This window comes from Mustela nivalis (assembly GCF_964662115.1).
Source record: "Mustela nivalis genome assembly, chromosome: 18".
Lineage (NCBI taxonomy): Eukaryota > Metazoa > Chordata > Mammalia > Carnivora > Mustelidae > Mustela > Mustela nivalis.
Window position 1 is genome coordinate 54,435,034 of NC_139037.1, and position 21,162 is coordinate 54,456,195.

The 21,162-nt window shown below is 52.6% G+C and overlaps 1 protein-coding gene across 8 annotated transcripts in view; it reads right to left on the reverse strand.

Moving 5' to 3' along the window:
- MYH14 (myosin heavy chain 14) overlaps window positions 1–21,162 on the reverse strand; it is a 93,804-nt gene that overhangs the window by 55,982 nt on the left and 16,660 nt on the right. For 6 of the 8 annotated variants that reach the window (XM_082710196.1, XM_082710198.1, XM_082710195.1 and 3 more), the window contains exons 2-10: window positions 20,710–21,120; window positions 16,430–16,586; window positions 13,047–13,074; window positions 12,817–12,919; window positions 12,136–12,156; window positions 11,084–11,176; window positions 10,540–10,603; window positions 8,306–8,404; window positions 7,166–7,306 (exon numbers count right to left, since the gene is read on the reverse strand). In XM_082710196.1, coding sequence (XP_082566322.1) covers window positions 7,166–7,306; window positions 8,306–8,404; window positions 10,540–10,603; window positions 11,084–11,176; window positions 12,136–12,156; window positions 12,817–12,919; window positions 13,047–13,074; window positions 16,430–16,586; window positions 20,710–21,117 — 1,114 coding nt within the window. In that variant the 5' untranslated portion in view covers window positions 21,118–21,120. The remainder of the gene's footprint in view (window positions 1–7,165; window positions 7,307–8,305; window positions 8,405–10,539; window positions 10,604–11,083; window positions 11,177–12,135; window positions 12,157–12,816; window positions 12,920–13,046; window positions 13,075–16,429; window positions 16,587–20,709; window positions 21,121–21,162) is intronic. The other 2 variants (XM_082710197.1, XM_082710199.1) reach the window with 1 other exon arrangement.

A 21,162-nucleotide genomic window follows, 5' to 3' on the forward strand; every position in this document is an offset into this window, starting at 1 on the left:
ATGAAACCTTTTTTGCTCTAAAGTACATTGTTAGGAAAACTGGCAAAAATCCTGTAAAAAACACTTTTGCGTGTTATAAGGGACATTACTGGGACAATATGGTCTATGAATGGGGATGCTAACAGTGCCAGTGCTCTCAGCTCCCAAGACAGTACCATCCAGTGGCTGCATATAAAAATATGCAGACAGGGGGCGCTCGGGTGGCTCAGTTGGTTGAGCTTCAGACTTGATCTCTGCAAAGGTCTCTATCTCAGCTTTGTGGGTTCGATCCCCCAGTCCGCTCTGGGGGTGGACCCTAGTTACAATGTATGGACAGACTCTGCAGGGTGGTAGGCGGGACAATCCCTCCCCGCCCCCAGAGAGGTCCACATTCCAAATTCCCCACCAGGAAATGTTACCTGGCAGAGCAAAATGGACTTCACCAATGTGACTGGGGAATGCTGAGATGGGAGATGAACTCTGGATTACGCAGGTGGGCTCTAGCTACAGGGTCCTCATAAAAGGGAAGCCGAGGAAGAACGCCACGTGAGCAGAGGTTACAGGGATGTGCTTTGAAGTCAGAGAAGGCAAGAAAATTGATTCTCCTTTTGAACCTCCAGAGGAAACCAACCCTGCCAGTGAAGACTGGTTTTGGACTCCTGGCCTCCAGCATTATAAGAGAATCAGCGGGTGTTGATTTAAACCACTGCGTTTGTGGTTGTTTGTGACCCGTCACAGGAAGCTAATACAAAGGGTAAAGGGGAGTCTCATTGTGCAGAAGTTTCCCGCACGGAAGTTCCCCAGTACACCTGTGCCTTTGTCCCTGCCTCCGCTTTTTCCTCCTGCCTTGTGGGACCATCACCCACCCTTGGCCTAGAGTCTGTTGGGGTGTGGCTGCATGCTTGTCCACACCCCTGTTCTCAAACTGCTCAGAATAAGTAATTAGAAAGACAGACGGGAAGCAAATGTGGCAAGATGTTAGCACCCGAGGAATCTTAGAGAAGAGCGCAGCAATGTTTTGTACTCTTTCTGCAACTTTTCCGTAAATCTCAAAGTATTCCCAATAAAAAGTTTTTTGAACAAACCCTGAAAACAGAAGGAAGATCACTGGCCTTATGGCTTCAAGACGCCTTGCTCTGAGGGACACGTGGGAAACTGTGGACAGAGGTAGCCCGGGCCTGGGAGCTGATTATATAGTACTGATTATATTCTTTCGAAGTTTCATACTTGTTAAAATGTCAGATCTTGTCCAGAAAAAAAAAAATGGCTGTTAAGAAAGGACTTGGTGTCTAGAATTAGTGCAATTGTACATTCGCAACAAATGGCTGCACTGTACACTTGACAATGGTGAATTTTACGGTACGTGGATTCTCTCTCAAAGGACAAAAAAAAAAAAAGGCAGATGGTGGCTACACTTGGGATAAGCACTGATGAACAGAATTGTTGAATCCATATATTGTATACCTGAAACTAACATGACTTTCAATAATAATAAAAAGAAGTTAAAAAAAAAGAAAAGCAAGCCTGAAAAACCAGGTTTGGGTATAATTTGCAGGGCATGGCAGGGTATGCAACAAATATTATTTTTTCTCCATTTCCACTGAAATCATAACTTCCTGTGGAAAGTATCTATTCCTTACTCATCTGCTGCCCATGTGCTCTGTATAGAGTAGGCGCTCTATAAATGTTTACATGAATGAACTTGAGCTTGCCTGTTCACAGGGAAGAGTTCCTTCCCTGGTCCCTAGTACTTCTGGGATTCAATGTGAGCCCTTACCAGGGTCTTGAGAAACCTGACCCTCCCAGCCCCTCCAGCCCCAGGGTATCCTCACTTACTCCAACCAGCCACCCCAGCTGCCCCCCATCAGCTTCTCCAACACTGTCTTGCCACCAGGCCTTTGCCTTGGCAGTTCCCTCCGCCTAGATGCTGCCAGCACCATCTAGGGCTGGTTAGCTCCTGCCAGACCCATCAGTGCTCAAGCAAGGGCCACCTCATCCAGGGGGCTCTCCCCAGGCCATGCTGGAATGCTGTGACACACGGTCCCTGCTCCATGCACCCTCCATCACTCACCCTCCCACTGGTTCAGCTTTAATGCATATGTGTGATTCGATGCTTCCGGGTCTGAGCATTCCACAGGTCAAGGGTTGGTTCTGTGTTGGTCACTGTGAATTCTGCCCAGCGCCTGTGGCGGTCTGGCCCAGAAACCCCACCACTAGTTGAATGACTTGATATATTCATGAATAAAGGGCAATGAGTTAATTAATGGGGGGGGGATACATACATTACTGGATGTGGGAGTTTGCTGTGTGCCCTTGGACAAGCTGGGTGACCTCCTGGGCCTCAGTTTCCCTGGCTATGCAGTGAGAGGGGCTGGGCTTAGAGATCTCTGGTCCTGCCCATCTGGGGTCAGAGGAAAGAGTGGATGGGGGCAGCTCAGAGCCCTGCAAGTCCTGGGGGTTCCCCAGAGGACAGCAGGGCACCTCCGAGAAGATAAAGACATCTCCTTATGGGCCCACAGCGGCATCATCACCTAATGAACCAAAAGATCATTCATCCCTTAACCTCCGCTCAGACACAGTCCAGACTCAAGTCCCCCCAGTGGCCTTTGAAACGGCCTCTGACAGTTGGCTTAGGACCTTGCATCGGCGTTAAGCACCCGGGCAAACCTGACATCTGAGAAGTCGGCAGTTAGCTCCTGTGGTGACTTCATACCAGCTGACTGCAAGCAAGCCCAGGCCTGCGGAGGCAGGGGCGTGGGGCTGGTGAGGCCAAGTGTGCTCCCCAGCATGAACACCCGCCTCCCCAGGTACCAGGCTCCCTGCTCAGCCTCTCGGAGTGGCATTCCCAGCACCAGCACTGGTGAAGGTGGGAAGTGGGGAGGAGGGTGGAGGTCCTGCTTAGATGGGTCCCCAGTGTTCTCCATGTTAGCCCTCCCACTGGTGACTATCTTTCCAGAGACGGTCCAGAAAGCTTCCCAGAGGCACCACCTGCCTCTCTAAAGATGGATCATGGGCTGGCTTTGGAGTCAGCCCTGGGTTCCATTGCCTTCTTGTCAACTGGGGTGAGTCGTGGGGCAGACATCCCACCTCCCTGGACCTGTCTCCTTTTTTGCCAGAAGGACTCTATGAAAAGGTGACCACAGGACACGTGGGTGGCTCAGTCAAACATCCGACTCTTGGTTTTGCTCAGGTCATGACTTCAGGGTCGTGAGATCAATCCCTGCGTCGGGCTCTCCACTCAGCGTGGAGTCTGCTTGTCCCTCTCCTTCTGTTCCTCCCCCTGCTTGGTCTCTAGCTCTCTCTCTCTCTCCCAAACAAATGATAAACAAAACCTTAAAAAAAAAAAAAAAAAAGTGACTGGCTGGCTCCACTCCTTGTAAGTAAAACACTGAATAAAACTGTGAGACACCATCCACCTACCATACCAGCAAAAGCCAGAAAACTGACAGCAGTGGTTGGGGCCTTGCATGGAGGGAAAAGCGCTCCAGGGACAGGGTGGATGGCAATGGAGACTAGCGCCACCTTCTGGACGGTGATGAAGTGGCTTCTCTACAATTTAAAAAACCCGTAGAGCCCTGGGGGTGGGAGATGGGGGTTTCCAGGCAAAATCCAAGAAGCCACAGGTGGGCGCTGATTATAGGACCTGGTACCCATACTAAAAAGCTAAAAATCAGGGGCACCTGGGTGGCTCAGTGGGTTAAGCCTCTGTCTTCGGCTCAGGTCATGATCTCAGAGTCCTGGGATGGAGCCCTGCATCGGGCTCTCTGCTCAGCAGGAAACCTGCTTCCTCCTCTCTCTCTCTGCCTACCTCTCTGCCTACTTGTGATCTCTGTCTGTCAAATAAATGAAATATTTAAAAAAAAAAAGCTAAAAATCAAAACTATTTAGCAATAACCAGGAACAAAACACTGACCCTGATTAACCCCCCACCCCCTGCCGCCGAGATGAACCTGAAACCCTCTTGGGGAGTAAAAGCAGCCAGCCACGAGGGCCGTCATATTGTATGATCCCATTTACATGAAAGGGCCAGGATAGGCAAACCTGCAGGGACAGGAAGCTGAGGAGCAGTTGCCAGAGACTGGAGGTGGAAACCGGCAGCTGACAGATGCCAAAAGGATGCAAGATATCCTCTTGGGCCACTGAAAAGGTTCTAGACTCACCTTGGCAGGGGACGGGGGGGGGGGGGGAATGGGTGCCCTGACTCCGTGAACAGACAGAAAGCCCCTGCCTTGTACGCTGTCACCAGGTGAGAGTGTTCAAATTCGAGCTCAATACCTCTGTCACACTTCTGATAAAGCCAGATTAAAATCAAAAGGGACCCCCCCCTCCTTGGACCCAGCATTTCGCTTCTAAGAATGGATCTCATGGACACAAGAGAACAGAGAGCTCCTTCAAAGGATATTCCTGGCACCTCTTTTGGGAGGGGGGTTCATTTTAATAACAATGGGTGCAAACACCCTAAAGGTCTCTCTGCAAGGGACAGAGGCTGGTTAAAAGAATCACAGGCCATTTAAACAATGAAATTTTATGCAGCCCCTCCAACACACACACTCTCTGAAACCTATATACAAAACCAGAATTATCACTAAAGTATGCTGTCTGCTAACAAAAGCAGGGCACAAAGTATGCTAGCCCAAGGGTGATGAGCTGAATTCTTAACCCCAACACTACCTGGCCCCTCCCCAATGTGCCACACGGTTTTCAACTGTTCATTGCTCTATCTGGGATGGTCTTGGGAGGAAGGTCAGGGAGATAAGGTTCACTTAAATCCACAACCACGGGGGACTTTTTTTTTAAGCAGGCTCCATGCCAGTATGGAGCCCACCTTAGGGCTTGAACTCACAACCCTGAGATCACAACTTGCGCCGAAATCAAGAGTCGGACACTTTATAGACTGAGCCACCCAGGCGCCCCTGTGCGGGGAACTTTTAAATTCAGCAGAGAAATATCTTACCACTTTTATTACTGGTATGGCTGAACATCCACCCTGGGACTACAGAATGCCTCATTCTTAGGAAAATAGTATGGAGACACCTGGGTGGCTCAGTCAATTAAACATCTGCCTTCAGTTTAGGTCATGATCCCAGGGTCCTAGGATGGAGCCCCAGGTCGGGGTCCATGCTCAGTGGGGAGTCTGCTTCTCCCTCTCCCTCTGCCATTCCCCCTGCTTGTGTTCTCTCTCTCTGACAAAGAAGGAAGGAAGGAAGAAGGAGAGAAGAAAGGAAGGAAGGAAAGAGAAAGAAAGGAAGGAAGGAAAGAAGGGAGGGAGGGAGAAAAAATAATGTGTGTCCTTTTTTAGATGTAGAAAATATTTCTGGAAGGATGTGTGGGAAGCCAGGGGAAAGCAGGGCTCAGGGCCCTGCAGGAGACCCAGTTGCCAAACTATGACCTTTGGCACATCCAGATTATGTCACCACACACATATGTCACTTCCAAAGTTTTGTTTCAGAATTGCAAAAATCGGCTATGCAGTGGGGCGGCCACGGGGAGGGTCACTTGAGGTGATCTGTGACAGGAGGCCAGGCCCCCACAGTGGCCGCCATCCGGATTTGTTCACCAGTTGCCCCGGGAGGAGAGCAGAGACTCCAGGCGGAGGAAGTTTTGCAACTGTGGTTGGGCAATCTAGCAGGGGAGGCCTGGGACCCTGTGTCAATACGCCCGAGAAGGCCGGCCTGTTTGCAGCCCGGGGAGACAGCCAAGCTGGCGCTGGCTCAACTTCCAGCCCTCCCAGTTGGCCCTGGAGCCAACAATAGCTCCCAGAGCTTTCCGCATTGCCAGAGATGGGAGAAGAAAGAAACCCGCCATGCCAGCTTAGCCCAAGACATCGGGGTCTTTGTCCATGGGACTCCAAGTTCATCCAAACAGTGAAAGAGTCAAGCGGTTGCAAAAAGACGGGGTCCACCTACACATACTTGGCATGGGTCAAATCGTACCCTCTTCCCCCCAGAACAGGTGTGGTGACATCCTAACCCTTGAGCCTTCTCAGAATGTGGCCTCCTTTGGGTCTTGGGTCATTGCAGATGGAATTCTTTAAGTCAAGACAAGATCACAGTGGAGTAGGGGGCTGCCTGCAGGGGACAGACAGATTCTCCCAAGACCGAGCAACCCTGCCAACACGTAGAGCTCGGCATTCTGGCCTCCAGAACTGGGAGATGATCCATCTCTCCTGCTGAAGGCACCAGGCCTGGGGTGCTCTGTCACAGCGGCAGAGCAAACAAATATAGGACTGCTGCTGACCTGCTGTCAAAACATGCGATCTGGTGAAAACCAGCAGGGGGCAAAGCATTGCCACGTGGGTAACAGGCCACAGTCAGGGTCTTCCCCACACCTTTGCTTCAGCCTCCTCTGGCCCGCCAACGCATCCTCCATACAGCTCAAAGGGGCCTCTGCCCTGCTGCCAGCTCTCCCATGGCTCCCCGGTGCCCCCAGGACAAAGTCCCAGCCCCTCAGGATAGAAATGAATTCATCAAACCATGTCATGACTTTCCTGCCCCAGGGCCTTTGCATAGGCAATCCTCCTCATCTAGAAGGCTCTTCTAGCTCTCTCTGAAAATTAGTATGGGAAACCTCATGAAAGCAGACTCGGGAAGCTAGAAGGAGAGGCTGGAAGGGGGGAGTCACACTACTCAATGTCAAGTACAGACACCAACAGAGGAATCCTCAACAGGAAAGAATCCTCACTGACAGGCCCCAACAGGGAAAGATGTACATCACAACTCCTACAAGAAATTGGCTGCCCCAGCTGCTCAGCCAGAGAAACCATCAACACTCTCCACTCTTGGATTTCTCCAAAGGACTTTCGTTCAAAACAACCTCTTCCAACCTTCTCCTCTTCTCCATAAGATAAAATTCCTGTCCCTTGCCAGATTCCTATCCTACCTTGCTTGTCCCAAATTACAATTTTCCATTATTCCCAAATAAATCCATTTTGCTGGTAAAATAATCCACCGTTTTACTTTGCGGGTAATACCCTGCTAGCACCGATGCTCACCCTCTCAGCTCCTCAGGCCTTGGCTCAGAGGTCACCATCTCTGTGTCCCCTTCTTGATCCCCTCCTTAAAGCTATACCTCCTCTTTCCTCCTATCCCTGTACCTTTTTCCCAACTGAGGAATGCATGTCCAGGTTCCCCACCTGCCCCCACGCTGCCCCAGCCCCACCGTTCGTGGAGGCTCAGGGCTCACTCACAGGTGATTTCATCCGGGGTGAATCCCAGGACCTTCAGGGACTCCAGCGTCTCGTGGAAGAGCTCCCGCTCCTGGCCAGGAGAGGATGATGGCCCATTGGTCAGGAAGCGGTAGCTGCAGCAAGGCTCCAGGAGGAGGTCAGCTGCGGGGGTAATGAGTGGAGGCCGAGGTCAAGGGTGAGCTGTAGAGTCAGACTCACATCCTGATGGCCACCCATGGGACAAGCGTTCACTTTCTCCACTGGGGACCTCGGTCTCTTCCTCTGTTAAATGAGTGAAGATCCTCTCCTCAAGGTTTGATGGGAAGGGCCGGGCGTGGTGGGGGTGCTTAGCCCTCATTGGGCCCTTTCGTCCTTCCAGAGATTGTCAAGTCCTGGAACTGCCCAGAGTAAGCAGGAGCAGGAGCAAAGGGGCCGCGGATGCCTGAGCTCGCAGAAGTCATGGGACAGCAGAGCTGGCAGCAGAAGGCCTGTGGGTCCTGCAGCCTTGTAGGGGAGAAGGGGGAGGCAGCCAAGGCTATGCGGGAAGGGGCCTGGCGACAGCAGGGGTCCACCCGGAAAGGAGAGCCCCGGACTTTCTTCAGCCAGAAGGTGGGAAGAGCAATGAGGAGACAGGAGGAAGCTCAGGCAGGAGGCAGAGGAAAGGGCATGGTGAGGCAGCAGGTGCAGCAAAGCCACACAAACCAGGACTGCCTGGACCGCCAGGACCTCGAGGCAGCAGGTGCTGCGGCAGGAGCTAGCGTCATGGCGTCACAGGTTCGGAGTAAGCCCTGCTGTTTCAGAAGAGAAGGGGTGTGCGCAGCAGCCAGGGAGCCACGTGGCCGGGGTGGGCGAGACCCCGGAGGAAGCTGGGAACAGAGAGCCACAGGGTCGGTCAGCAGCATAGGGGCGGGGACAGCCGGCGCTGAGGGGCAGGTCCTGAGGACGTCAAGGTCATAGTTCGACAGAAACCTGGGGCAGTGAGCTCCGGGGAGAGGCACCAGAACCCACTGCCCAGCAGAAGCCTGACCTAAAGCAGGTGCTCATAAATCCTACTGACTGCCTCCTAGTTCCTCCTCCTAAGGCCCAGGGATGCCAGAGGCCCATGAGGGCCCCCCCACCCCGCTGCCTGCCCCCACCCTCCCTGAGAGCCCCAGTACTGACCTTTGAGCTGCTCCCCCGCGCCTCCCAGCAGCTGGTAGAAGATGTGGAAGCTGCACTCGTCCTTGGCCTGGCGGATGGCCCGTGACTTCTCCAGCAGGTCTGGGTGGCCGGGAGTCAAGGTTTCATAGGTGAGGAGCAGTGAGGGGAGCTCACCCAGCCCCCTCGGCCTGTGCTGCCCCCACCACCCTGTGAAGCCGTGGAGTTGTTCACAGCCCAGGCCTCGGTCATGTCACTTGAGCACACGTGCCTCAGTTTCCTTTTATAAACCCCGTGAATGAGCTGCCATGTGGGTAAATGCGTCACTATGTGCCAAACACCCAGAACCCTGTCTGCTTGGTAGCCAACCCCCACAAGAAAATCTCTGGCCATTGTTAGCCTGCCGGCCTCAGTTTCCCTATACGGACAGTGGGGCTATTGGCTCCTCCCTTCAAGAAAAGTCACATGGCATGTTTACACTCTAAGAATGGGCAAACCACCTTAAAGTAGAATAAAACACCAGCTAAGTTGTTGGTCCCTCCATGGCCCCGCTCACAGACCACACAGCATCCCTTCGGCATAGCAGTTGGAATGCAGGACCTACCTCGGGGAGTCAGGCCCAAGATCTGCACACCATTGACCAAAAGCCCTGGCTCATTAATCTGCTTGTGCAAGGTGGGGAGGATGTGGGGGTGTTCCCCACAGACAGGGTGGGGTGGGGGGAAGCACACACACCAAGCCTCGGTTTCTTCTTCTGTTAAATGGGCTGACAAGGGGTGCTGGGACAAGGAATTGAGCACACAGGGAGAGCTCGCAGGACAGCACTAGGTGCAGAGCAAACCCTCAGGAAACGGGAGATGCCCATTTCCTTATTTGCTAAGGTCTCTTCCACCACATCTGCTTCCCAGCCTTCCCCCAGACCACAGAAGACTGAGGTTCTCAGACACCTCTGGGAAGGGGCACGTGGTTTACTGTTAATGTGGCTGATTAGTAATTACCAACAGAGAATATTAACATCGATAAGGACATTGCTAATTTGTTCCCATGGTGAACTCCTAATGACAGCAGCTCGTTCTGGAGTGCTTGCTACATGGCAGGTGCCAGGCGAAGAATTTGCCCCTCAATGCCCCCCAGTCCTCCAAGAGAGGATTCTATGAGCCTCCCTCTTCCACAGAGCGGGGGAAACAGAGGCACAGAGAGGTCAAGGAATGTGCTGAAGTTCCCTTGGCCTCCAAGTGGCATAGATAGAATTCAAACCTGGGTTGATGTGATTTCTCCGCTGGCTCTCTTAAATTCTGAACTCCTGGAGCTCCCGTGCTTTATCTTTTAAATTCCTACTGAGCTGAGGGGTACCTGGGGGGCTCACTCCATTAAGTACTTGCCTTAGACTTAGCTTGTGATTCCAGGGTCCTGGGATCAAGCCCTGCATCAGGCTCCTTGCTCAGCAGGGAGCCTGCTTCTCCCTCTCCATCTGCCCCTCTCCCCACTTGTGTGCTCACATACGTCCTTGCTCTCTTTCTCTCTCTCTCAAACACAGTCTTAAAAAACAAATCCCTACTGAGCTTGCACATTGCCCACAGAGCAGGGTTGATGCCACAAGTCTGAGGTGGGCACGCCTGGGAAGCTGGATTTCGGGAGGGTTCCCAGCACTCCTTGACTCCCAGGAGGGACTCCCCATGCCTAAGCTGTTGGTGCATACAATGTGGTTTCTGCTGAAACCCCTGATTTCCCTTGGGGAGTCTGGAATTTTGGTACATGATAGGCCAAGGGCGCTGAGGCCACTGGCCCCCACGAAGAACTCTGGGGCACTGACGGAGTCTCTGACAAGCATCCCTGGTGGACAACACCTCACACGTGTTGTCACATCTTGTGTGTGGCCCATCCTATGTGACTCCATGGGGAGGGGACTCTGGAAGCTGGCCCTGGTCTCCTCCACACTTGGCCCCACATGCCTGTTCCCTCTGCTGCCTGGGCTGTGTGTCCCCTCTCTGTGGTAAGCCACAGCCACTCCACTGCCCCACCGCAAGGCCACAGCAGTATGGCCCTCCTCCCTCCACCAGGGGGAGGGGGTGCTGCATCTATGCCTTCCCAAGGTTCCTTTCCCTTCCACAGAAGGGGAAACTGAGGCACAGTTTTTGAACATCAGGGAGCCAAGCTTCCCCGTGTGTGTGAACATCTGTTTCCTGGAAACAGTGATATCCCAAGGGCCACCCTCCTCAGACACCAGGTTCCCCTCCGCAAGCGCTATGTGAGGATACAGGTCTCAATGTTGGCACCCACGATATACCCGGCCACGTCGAAGTTGATGCGGATGAATTTGCCCTGGGAAGGAAGGGGTCAGGAGTTAGCAGAGAGTCCTCTACCACATTGGGGACCTGAAGAGCCCCCCTTACCCACACTCACCCCTCCCAGAGCATCTCAAATTTCTCCCTCCATCTGAACCCCACCCCAATTGTGAGGTCCCAGCCATGGAGAATCCAAGGTCTGGGGCTCCTTGACTGCCTTCCTCAGGACCCAAACCCCCTCCGCCCTCAGACCCAGGAGTCCAGGTCCCCAACACCTCCTCCCTCAGGGCCAGGAGTCCAGGCCCCCAGCCCCTCCTCCCTCAGACCTGGGAGTCCAGACTCCGAGCCCCTTCCTCCCTCAGACCCAGCAGTCCAGGCCCCCCCCCACCTCTCCTTCAGACCCAGGAGTCCAGACCCCCAGCCCCTCCTCCCTTAGCCCCCACTTCTTGCCTCCCCTTAACCACCCCCAAAGCTCCCAGCTCCCAGCAGCCAGCCTCTGCTCTCCCCCAGCACTCACGAAGCGGGAGGAGTTGTCATTCTTCACGGTCTTGGCATTGCCAAAGGCCTCCAGGATGGGGTTGGCCTGGAGAAGCTGCCGCTCCAGCTCACCCTGTGGGGCGCGGGAGACAGGCTGTCAGTGACAAGGCTGGGGCAGGGGTCTGTGCTATGACCGTCTGCGCATGTGTGCGTGAGGGGCCTCCGTGCCTCTGCAGGTGGGCCTGCTCTTCCATACCCAGGTCTTGCCCTTCATTGACTGTGAAGGGAACAAGTAAACCTCTCCAGGATTCACCGTGGAGTGGGAAAACAAAACACAACAAAATCCCATGGCAGAGCAATACCTACAACATGACCCCATGAGTGAAAAGTACCTCGAGAAAAAAACACTACAAAACATGACTCCCATGTCTCCAGGTATAGATGTGTGTTCGTAAGCATTTAGAGAAAGGTCTACGAGGATACACACCAAATGGGTCGACAGCAGACACCACTCCAGGGGATGACGGAAAGGACAAAAGAGGGATTTCATTTTATCTTTTTCTGTTGTTGTTAAAAAAACACGGACTCATGGATTACTTGCAGGATTAATTAAGAAAAAAAAATCTATACCATCCATAATAACATGCTTCAAACTGCCTGGCACATAGTACGCATTCAAGAGAGGGTAGCCTCCTTCCCCCAGTAGTGGGCTCCAAGAGAGGGACCCCACTCTGAACTTCCCTCCAGGCACCTCAGTGTCAGAGTCAGGAGCACAGTAGGTGTTCAGGAAACACCAATCCCCCTCCCCTCTTAGCAACGTTCTCAAGGGCATCAACTGTTTCCTGAAGTTTCTGCACTAAATGGTAACATGGGCCCCAGGATGTGTCCGTGTAGGGCTGCTAGAAACCGCAGCAGGGAGCACTGCAATGGTAGTACGGGGCCTGGCATACACGCAGTAGGGCCACATAAGCTGCAGCACAGCTCCCTGGCAGATACCGGGGTCCTGGGGCCTGCCTGCCGGGAAGACCATGGGTTGGGCTGACCAGGTGACCTAAGGGGTGGCGTGATTTGAGGTGATCCCCTGCTACTCACATAAGACAAGGTGCTGGCAGCCTGAGGAAGTCACGGGACACGAGACACGGACCGGGACACAGACCAGGACGCGGCACATGGAACGTGGACAGACACACAGGTGAACCAGCGGTGGTGGGGACAGAGGGGAGACATGAGGGGATAGGGAAATCAGGCTTGTGGGGCAGGGTGGCCTGGGGGAGCCATATCGCCTGGGCTTGAATTCTCTCTAGCCCTTCCTGGGTGTGTGACCTCCAACAGCCGACTCACCCCAGACAGGCCTTAAGTTTCTCATCTTTAACACGGGAGAGCAACACCCATGCACTGGCATGTTAAGTTCATATAAGCAGAGAGACAGGTCTTACAGATGCTCACTGGTGAAGGCAACTGGGAATTGTAGGTCTTTATATCAGGCCTGGCACCCAGTAGGTGCGCAGGACTGTAGGCACCTCCCATGTACCTGGTGCTGTTCTGAGGAGCCACAAACTGGCCCGTGATTTTCCGTTTCCATCCTGCCTCCACTCCCAGCACTGTCTTGGGCACATAATAGGTGTGTGGGCAGCATGGGCAGCCAAAAAGAAGGCTCGCAGTTGTGGCCCTCCATAAGGGAGGCAGTGGGTTAGGGGGAAAAGCAGGGCCTCAGATGGGGGCAGGCACTGCTGGTGGCAGGGTCCAGAGCGTGTCCCAGGACAGGGCACTTACCGGTACACCAGGCTCCTTCCTGCCCTTTGGGGACGATGCCACATGGGCGAGATACTGGATGACCTTCTTGGTGTTTTCTGTCTTCCCAGCCCCAGATTCCCCACTATAGGAGGACACAAGTGGGAGAGGAAAAGGGTTGACAATGATGCCAGGTAAGACCTGCCATTCCAAGCAGAGTTACACCCAGCCAGAACCCCACCTCCTCCAGGAAGTCCTTCAGGATTACTCACGTGCAGAGAATGGATTGATCTTCACGATCTGTAAGGGACAGAGGTCGACATATCACCTGGAGGGTTGCTGCTCTAGGGGGACCCTGACCTCTTTTACCCCACCCTTTTCAAGGATTAAGGAAAAGTTCCCCCACCCCCACCTCACAAAAAGGTTTTTGTTTTTAAGATTTTATCTGTCTATTTGAGAGAGAGCACGAGTGGAGGGGGCAGGACAGAGGGAGAAGTGGAAGCAGACTCCCCAATCAGCAGGGAGCCCGATGTGGGGCTCAATCCCAGAATGCTGAGATCACGACCCGAGCCAAAGGCAGACATTTAACTCACTGAGCCACCCAGGTGCCCCTCCACCCAAAAGGGTTCTGATGTGTGACACTCCAGGATTCTAACACCCCACCCCAACCCAGCTTCTTATTTGCTGTGTGACCCTGGCAAAGTAGCCCTCCCTCTCTCAAGCTGTTTCCTCACCTGTAAAACAGAAGTGGAAAACTCCGACTGAACAGAATGTAACTCATTCAACAAACTTCAGTGTGAGCCCCTCCTGGGGGTCCGCTTCTGCCAGGTGTGTGGGATGCCAAGACAGGACAGCAAGGTCCTGGCCCTAAGGTAAGGCTCAGACATTGACTTGAACAGGCCACAGTATGGTAGTGCTGATGTCTGGTGACCTGTCGGTGGCCCTCTGCCCAGCAGAGAACACAGCATGCTTCCCACCATCCATCTCCGCCAGCACTCGCCCTGCATCTGACATGACTGATTACCTACTAAGTGCCAGGCACCTACAACAGTGGGAACTGGCAAAGTCCCTGCCTTCATGGGGCTTCTGCTTGAACTGGGGGACAAAAAGCACATAAAGTAAAAGTGAAGATGATTTGGCAGTTGGCAGTGTCTGCAGACATTTTTGGTTTGGTTCTTGCAACCGGAAGGTCCTATGAGTGTCTACTGAGACGAGTTCAGGGATGCCGCTGAGTACCCTACAATGCACAGAATGCCCTGTATAAAGAATCCTCCAGCCCCAAATGCCGACAGAGCCAGGATTAATCCCTAGTGTAACGTAGTAAGAAGACTGAGGAGGGGGAGGGCCAGGAAGGCTTCCCAGAAGGGGTGATGTTTCAGCTCAGGCCTAAAGGAAGAGGGTAGAGAAAGAGCATTCCAGTCAGAGGACATAGCCAGGGCAAAGGGCCTGTGGTGAGACCAAGTTGGAACTGTCTGAGAGACAGAAAGGAGGTCAGAGAGGCTGGGGGACAAGGCAGAGCTGGAGATTGTGCAGATGGATTGGGAGACCATGATTAAAAGATCTGGAAGATTTGGGGGGCACCTAGGTGGCTCAGTCAGTTAAGCGTCCGATTCTTGATTTCAGCTCAGGTCACAAATTCAGGGTTATAAAATCGAGCCCCACATTGGGCTCTATGTTCCGCAGGGAGTCTGCTTGAGATTCTCTCTCTCTACCTCTGCCCTTCTCCCCTCCTCCCCTCCCCCCTCAAATAAATAAATACATCTTTTAAAAAAATCAGGATAGTTTTTAAATGGGGCAGGAGGTCTCCAGCAGGTGGTTTTAAGCCAAAGGGAGAGATGCATTCAGCCTGGTTTGGGAGCCATACAGATGTGGGTTCAAGGGCCAGTCTCCCCCCTGTCTTGCTATGTGACCTTGGACCAGTCTCTGAGATGCTCTGTGCCTCAGTTTCCCCATCTCAAAAACAGGGCTCAAACAGCCCTTACCTCACAGGGCTATAGTCAGAACTCCAAGAGAAAGTCCAACAAAGTTTTTATATACTAGTTAGCACATAACATTGTTTTGTGGCCCATTTTCTACCAGGACCTGAGCCCTGGGGTCTGGGATCTCGCTCTCATATCTTTGACTCTCTCATACCCAGCACAAAGTAGCACACATGGTAGGAGCTCAAATTGTAGTTGGTTGAATGAATCGCATTCTGTTCAGCTGAGGCTTATTGTCTCCATTTTACAGATGAGGAAAGAGACTCAGAGAGGTACAGCTGCTCTGCAAGGGTCACACAGCAAGCAAAAGGCTGAGTTGGGGTGCGGTATTAGAACCAGGTGAGTCACACAGAAAAACCCACAACACCCAGCCCAGGGTGAGGATGGGACACACAGTGTGACCTACATACAGGAAGGTGGAGGTCGGGAACCCTGGGTTCAAGACCCACCTCAGCCATCTACCCACCAGTGGGACTGCAAGCAGTGTTGGTGCTGCTCGGTGCCTCAGTTTCCCCAACTGGAAACCAGGGATAATGATCACACCTCCTCTCTGGGGTTGCTCATCATGAGTTTAAATGTGTCAATCCATGAACAGTGCTCAGCACAGAGCAGCCACTCACCCCTGCTTTACTGTTTATTTATTTATTTATTCCTAAGATATAATAATGCATGTATATTAATGGCTAAAAATCATAAAAATAAGTAGATACCAAATCAGATTAAACAACCAAAGGAAAGAAGTGTCACCAATGATCAAATATAAATTTATACCGTGAATTCAAATTGTGGCCTATAAACGTGCTCTGCATAATGCGAGTATAACGATATACTGGATACTACACCAGTGGTTCTCAAACTTTGTGCCAGCATCCGGATCCCCAGAGGGAGCCCAGGGATCTTGTGAAACTCCCAGTTTCTCTGACTTCACGGGTCTGGAGCGGGGACCCAGTTTGCATTTCTGCTAAGTTCCTAGCTGACGCCGATGCTCACTGCGCTCCAAGAACCTCAGTACTGAGCATTATAAATGCGTCATTACGACCCACAGTAGAACTACAGCACAGGACATGTGATACAGGTATAACACACACCGTATAAATATATTGCTGCAAAAACAAACCATAAATGAAAAAAACAAAAACAAAAACAAAAATATATTGCCACATATCATTGTATGTCATATGATAATAAGACATAAGTTTTAAAATATTTATTCTGCATTTAATTATAAACTAAATGTTAAAATAGATATGTAAAAATTTATAATAATGACATTATGTATAGTACATGTGAGTTACGTTGTTTTGCCAGGACATCCTCATACAACCTGCTCAGCTCTCCCCAGTGACCCACACTGCCCACCACCTAAGGGACTGTCTTTGATTCCGCGACAATGTGGATCACATCAACCACCTAAGTGCTGAATGAATGAACACTAACAATCACTGTCTCAAGAGAAAATTTTGCAGAAGCCTGGCCTCAACTGGCTTCTGGATGATACTGCAGAGAGAAGGGGTAAACAAGGAAACAAATAAGATGGGGACCCAGAACTCATCCACTCAGCCCTTCCTCCTGCCCCATGAAAAAGCCTGAGAGTCTGAAATTCTTGGTCTGTTGTCTTATCTCAACCCCCAGAATAGCCCCCACCTTGAAGAGACATGTCCCAGCCCCACACTCACCCTGAAGCATGCTGCGGTAGGCTCCCTCAGTCACTGCATACACATGGGGAGGCACCTCGTGGCGCTTCTTGCCCCGGTACATCTCCACAATGGCCTCCGTATAGATGGGAAGCTGCTTATATGGATTGATGACCACACAGAAAAGGCCAGAGTATGTCTGCAGTGGGCAAGAAAGGAGAGGGCCTCAAGTGCCTGTCTGAGGCCCAGAGGGCAAAATGGGAGTGCTGTGTACAGCTGGGCAGGTTGCACACTGCACAAGGATGCAGTTCATATTATGACAATGTAGATTTGACCTCATCTCATGTGGTTCTTATCATGACAATGTAGATTGTGACAAAGACATTCAGGCTGATGGTGGAAGAGAATCTTTCCCTATTGCACAAAGGTGCTGTAAGGATAACGATTCACCCTGAGAGAGAACGCAGCCTTTGCAGCCAGCCAGACTTGGGTCCCAGCCCCCTACCACCTGGATGCACACACACATAAAATGACCACATGCGCACTCATCTGCTTACTCACTCTCTCTCTAATGGCAGAAGTCTGGCAACGACCCTCATACACGTTCTTAAAATGAATCCCTACGATACTTGCAGTGAACAGATTCAGAATTCTCTCCAAAGCATTATCAAATAAAGAACACAAGGTGAGGACTGTTTGCACTGAGAGAGGAGGAATAGTTATATTTGTATGTATTTGTTTAAATATGCATAAAACACCCTCAGAAGATACCACGGTTCCTGAAACATGACAGGAACGAGTCTGTGGTTTCTACTGAGACTCGGGCCCTGCTTACATGCTCATGGGAGGAAATGCTAACTTTTGGGATCAAGGTGCCTGAAAAGAAAGATGCAATTTGTCTTGCATCCAAGTTTGTGGACTCCCTGAATTTGTGCTGACACCCGATGGGCCCAGGATTCCGCTCACACAGAGGCCCTCAAGCCATGGAGAGGCAGTGAGGATAGCTAGACAGCTAGCTGGTCACCCCACTAAACCAGCCCAGAGAGCTCACGGGCTAAGCTAGCTGGCATTGGCTAGCCAAGAGCCAGAGAGGTAGGTGCCTAGTGGCCTCCCTAGTTAACGATTAAACTGCGTAGCTACTCGGCCAGCCAGCCGGCAAGCTCCTTAGTGGGTTAGTAGTGGGATCCCTTTAAGCTCCCTGGACTGCTTGGGCTTCTCAAGCAGAGCAGGGTGTGGCCACCAAGGGCTGTCCAGCTCCCAGGTGCCAACCTGTTAACGGCGGGAGGGTGGGTGACCAGCCGGGAGCCGAACAACCGGTTTGCTGGGTATCTGCCCTCCCTGCCTTGAAGAGCTGCTCCTGGGAGCTCCAGGCTGGCAGAGGGCGGGGCAGCCAGGCCACATTCCCCAGGAGGGTATCTCATGGCTGCTGGCGCCCCGGCCCCCACTCCTGGCTGGCGGAGGAACCCACTCCCCATGCCACCCTCCCACCTCAGCCCCCTCCTGTCAGCCACACCTTGTTACCAGGACGACACCCCCCCCACCCGCCCCACGGCAACCTGAGCTGGCTGCCAAGGCCGGGGAGCAAAGGGCGGAAGCTGGTGCATGCCGTGAGGGCTGGGGACACCTGAGTCAAGGGGGCAGAGCTGGGGACACCCACGTGGAAGGGTCTAGAGTAGCTGCCCAGCCCTTGGGGCTCTGAAGCCGTCCAGCCCAGTGACTCTCTCCACAGTCTCGGTTTCCTTCTCACCTCATTACAGAGGCTGTGGGGATTAAGGGAGATAATGAATAAAAACCAGCCAGCCCAAGGCGTGGCCCATAAAAGGCACTCCAAGAGTGGATCCCAAGACTCTCCTGGTACCCATGCCCTGGGAGCTAAGCGCTCACTCAGACTTCGAAGCTGTGTGATCCTGGGCTTCCCACTGTGTATGGGATTTGCCCTCCCTGAGCCTCAGTTGCCAGCCCTGGAAAATGGGCTTTTAACCCTGACCACCTAGAAAGATTCTAAGCATGGTGTGTGCTTAAACATATGGGTTCCCTTCCTGCCTAAAGCATCGGGGCAAAGGGACTGAGACCCTCAGGGACTCCAGGCCAAATAGGAAATTAGTGGCAGAAATGGGTTTCCAGAGGTCTGGACACCATACCCACTGGGCAAACGCTGGCTTCCCCATCATTCGCCAGCCAGTCAAACCAATACCTACAAAGCCCGGGCCTAAGACAAGCAGGGTGTAGCTTGATCACACCTCTAACACTTTCTGGCTAATGGCTGCAGCAGGCACCCTGAGCTTTCTGGAACTCACTTTCTCATCAAACGGGGAAAGGAACAGCACTTCCACATAGGGTGGCTGGGAACCAACCACAGGCTGGTCTTGCACGTACACAGCATGACTAGGGCCCTGGAGGACCACGCGCGCTGTTAACTACTGCAGGGCCAATGGCTTCCCCTCTCCCAGGTGGGGGAATGGGTGCTAATTCCAGCCTCACAACCATGTGTGGAGAGGGGAAACCAGGCACTCACTAGGTGCTGATGGTTATTCTTCAGGCCCAATTAGCTTCCTGTCTAGTCTTGTGAAATCTTCCATCTCGCTTCCATTTGTGAGATCCAGGGGAATGGTTTGGGCTGAGCGAGGCCTCTTCCCCAGGGTTTGCAAACGCAAGCGAGGACTCAGCGGGGGTCTGTGTGGCCTGGAGAAGGTTCCCAGCCCCATTCAGGGCTAGACAGCCCTCAATTCTAACCCCGCCACTGCCACCTCAAGCCGGGGGACCCTGAGCCAGCCACTAGCCCTCCAGCCATGGTCTCCTCCTTCCCAAACGGCAGTCAGACCTCATAAAAATATTCTGAGCTTGTGATTTGTGACCCTTAACAGGGTAGATATTGGGGCCGCTCTGTTTATTTTTATATTTTGATATATCTCATCACTGAGTTAAATGTTTTTATTACTCCCATCAGTTTCAACGGGTTTTTTTCCTCCCCCTAAATATAAAACAGCACCTTTCCTTTGAGGGTGTTAACTAGGTTTTTAAAGATTTTTCTTGGGGGGGGGGGTCAGTGCAAGGTGGGAAGACCCCAGCTCTCTGAGCTGCTGTTCAGAGTGTGATTCTGAGGCTAGTGGCCTGGGTTCAAATCCGACCCCGACTCCTTCCTGTCTGGGTGACCTGGGATCCAAGTCACTTGACATTCCTGAACATCAGGTGACAACAGCAGTCCCCAGCCCAGAGGTGCACTGATAACCCACAGGTAGCACTTAGAACAGCACTTGGCACATGGTAAGGGCTCAATAAATATTTGCTAGCCACCATTATTATTATTTTTCATTATTATTGTCGACATTCTTTGTCAATCTCTTTAATCCTGTTTGCTCTAATAACGCTCTGGCTGCCCATTAGAACCACCCTGGAAGCCTATTAAAAATGCCATTGTCCATGCCACAGCCCCGGAAAGCCTGATTTAAACTGGGGAGGGTGGGGATTGGGTGCTAATAATTTTAAAAAAATTCCCCAGGTGATTCTAAGTGCAGGGGCAGGCTTACGAACCACAGCCACGGCCCCTCCCTACTCCACCTGTTCTCTGTCGAGCTTAATAATGTGAGCGATACTCAAGGCTCAAAAGACAGGCGACCACCAGAGTCAACCTCACTATTGTCAATCCCATCTTTATCTTGAGAGGCACCACAGCAAAGGGATGGCACCTGCCGCCAGACCACCCAGGTCCACCATGTCCCCCTGGGTGACCTTGGTCACGGCACTTGACCTTTCTGGGCCTCTGCGTTTGTTCTGTCTAAAACAGGGACAAAATGCTTTCTAATTGGGAGAGTGTATTGAGACAAGACATTTAAGAGTGCCTAGTGCCTGCTTCATAAATGTCAGTGTTTATTGTTAGGAAATTTCTCCAGGCCTCAGTTTCCATTTTGATGAAATGGAGCTAATAACAGGCTCTGCTTTGTGTACAGTGAAAGGAAGTGAATTAATATATGGAAGGGAATTTAGGACAGGGCCTGGTGTGCAGTTTTCCACCCTCGGTGATTGTCATTAATTAGTATGACAGACTCATATCCCTTTCTCAAAACGCTTTGATGTGTTCTATTTGAGAATTTGGAATTTTTCACACTTTAGGAAAATAATAAGGTGTATGACATTCTGGGACACCCTCAGTGGCATCTGAGGCCATTCTGGCAACCTAATAATTTATAATTTGGCCACTACGTGTGGGAATAGTTGCACAGCGCAGGATCCCAAGCAGAAAGGGCTTCGCGCTTCTCATGCTGGGGGCTGACACCCAGCTCCCCACCCCCGGGGCCATGCCCTTCCAGCGGGCAGCCACTCACATAGATGAGGCCCGAGTAGTACCGCTCACGGAGATTGTGCAGGACGGAGGCCTCGTTGAGGCAGGTGAGCTCGGCCATGTCCTCGGCCTTGCTGAACTTAGGCGGATTCATGCGCTGGATCTGGTCCCGTGGCAGCCGCAGCCTCCGCCCGCTCTCCGCCAGTTCCACCTCGGCCTCCACCTCGCCCTCGTGCCGCAGGGCTGCCGCCTCGAACCCATGCAGCTCCGAGGGTACCCACACCAGGCGCCGCGCCGTCCACTCCACCTGTGGTGAGGTGCCGGCGCCCCCGGGTGAGCCACCCGCTCCCGGGCCACTGGGCGCGAACAGATACGGCTGGGCGGCCTCTGGCACTGGACCGGGCCTGAGGGGCGCCTTCCGCCCGGGCACCGACAAGGTCACTGCCGCCATGATCTGCAGGGGAGAGAAGGGTGGTGGTCAGCCCAGATCACACCC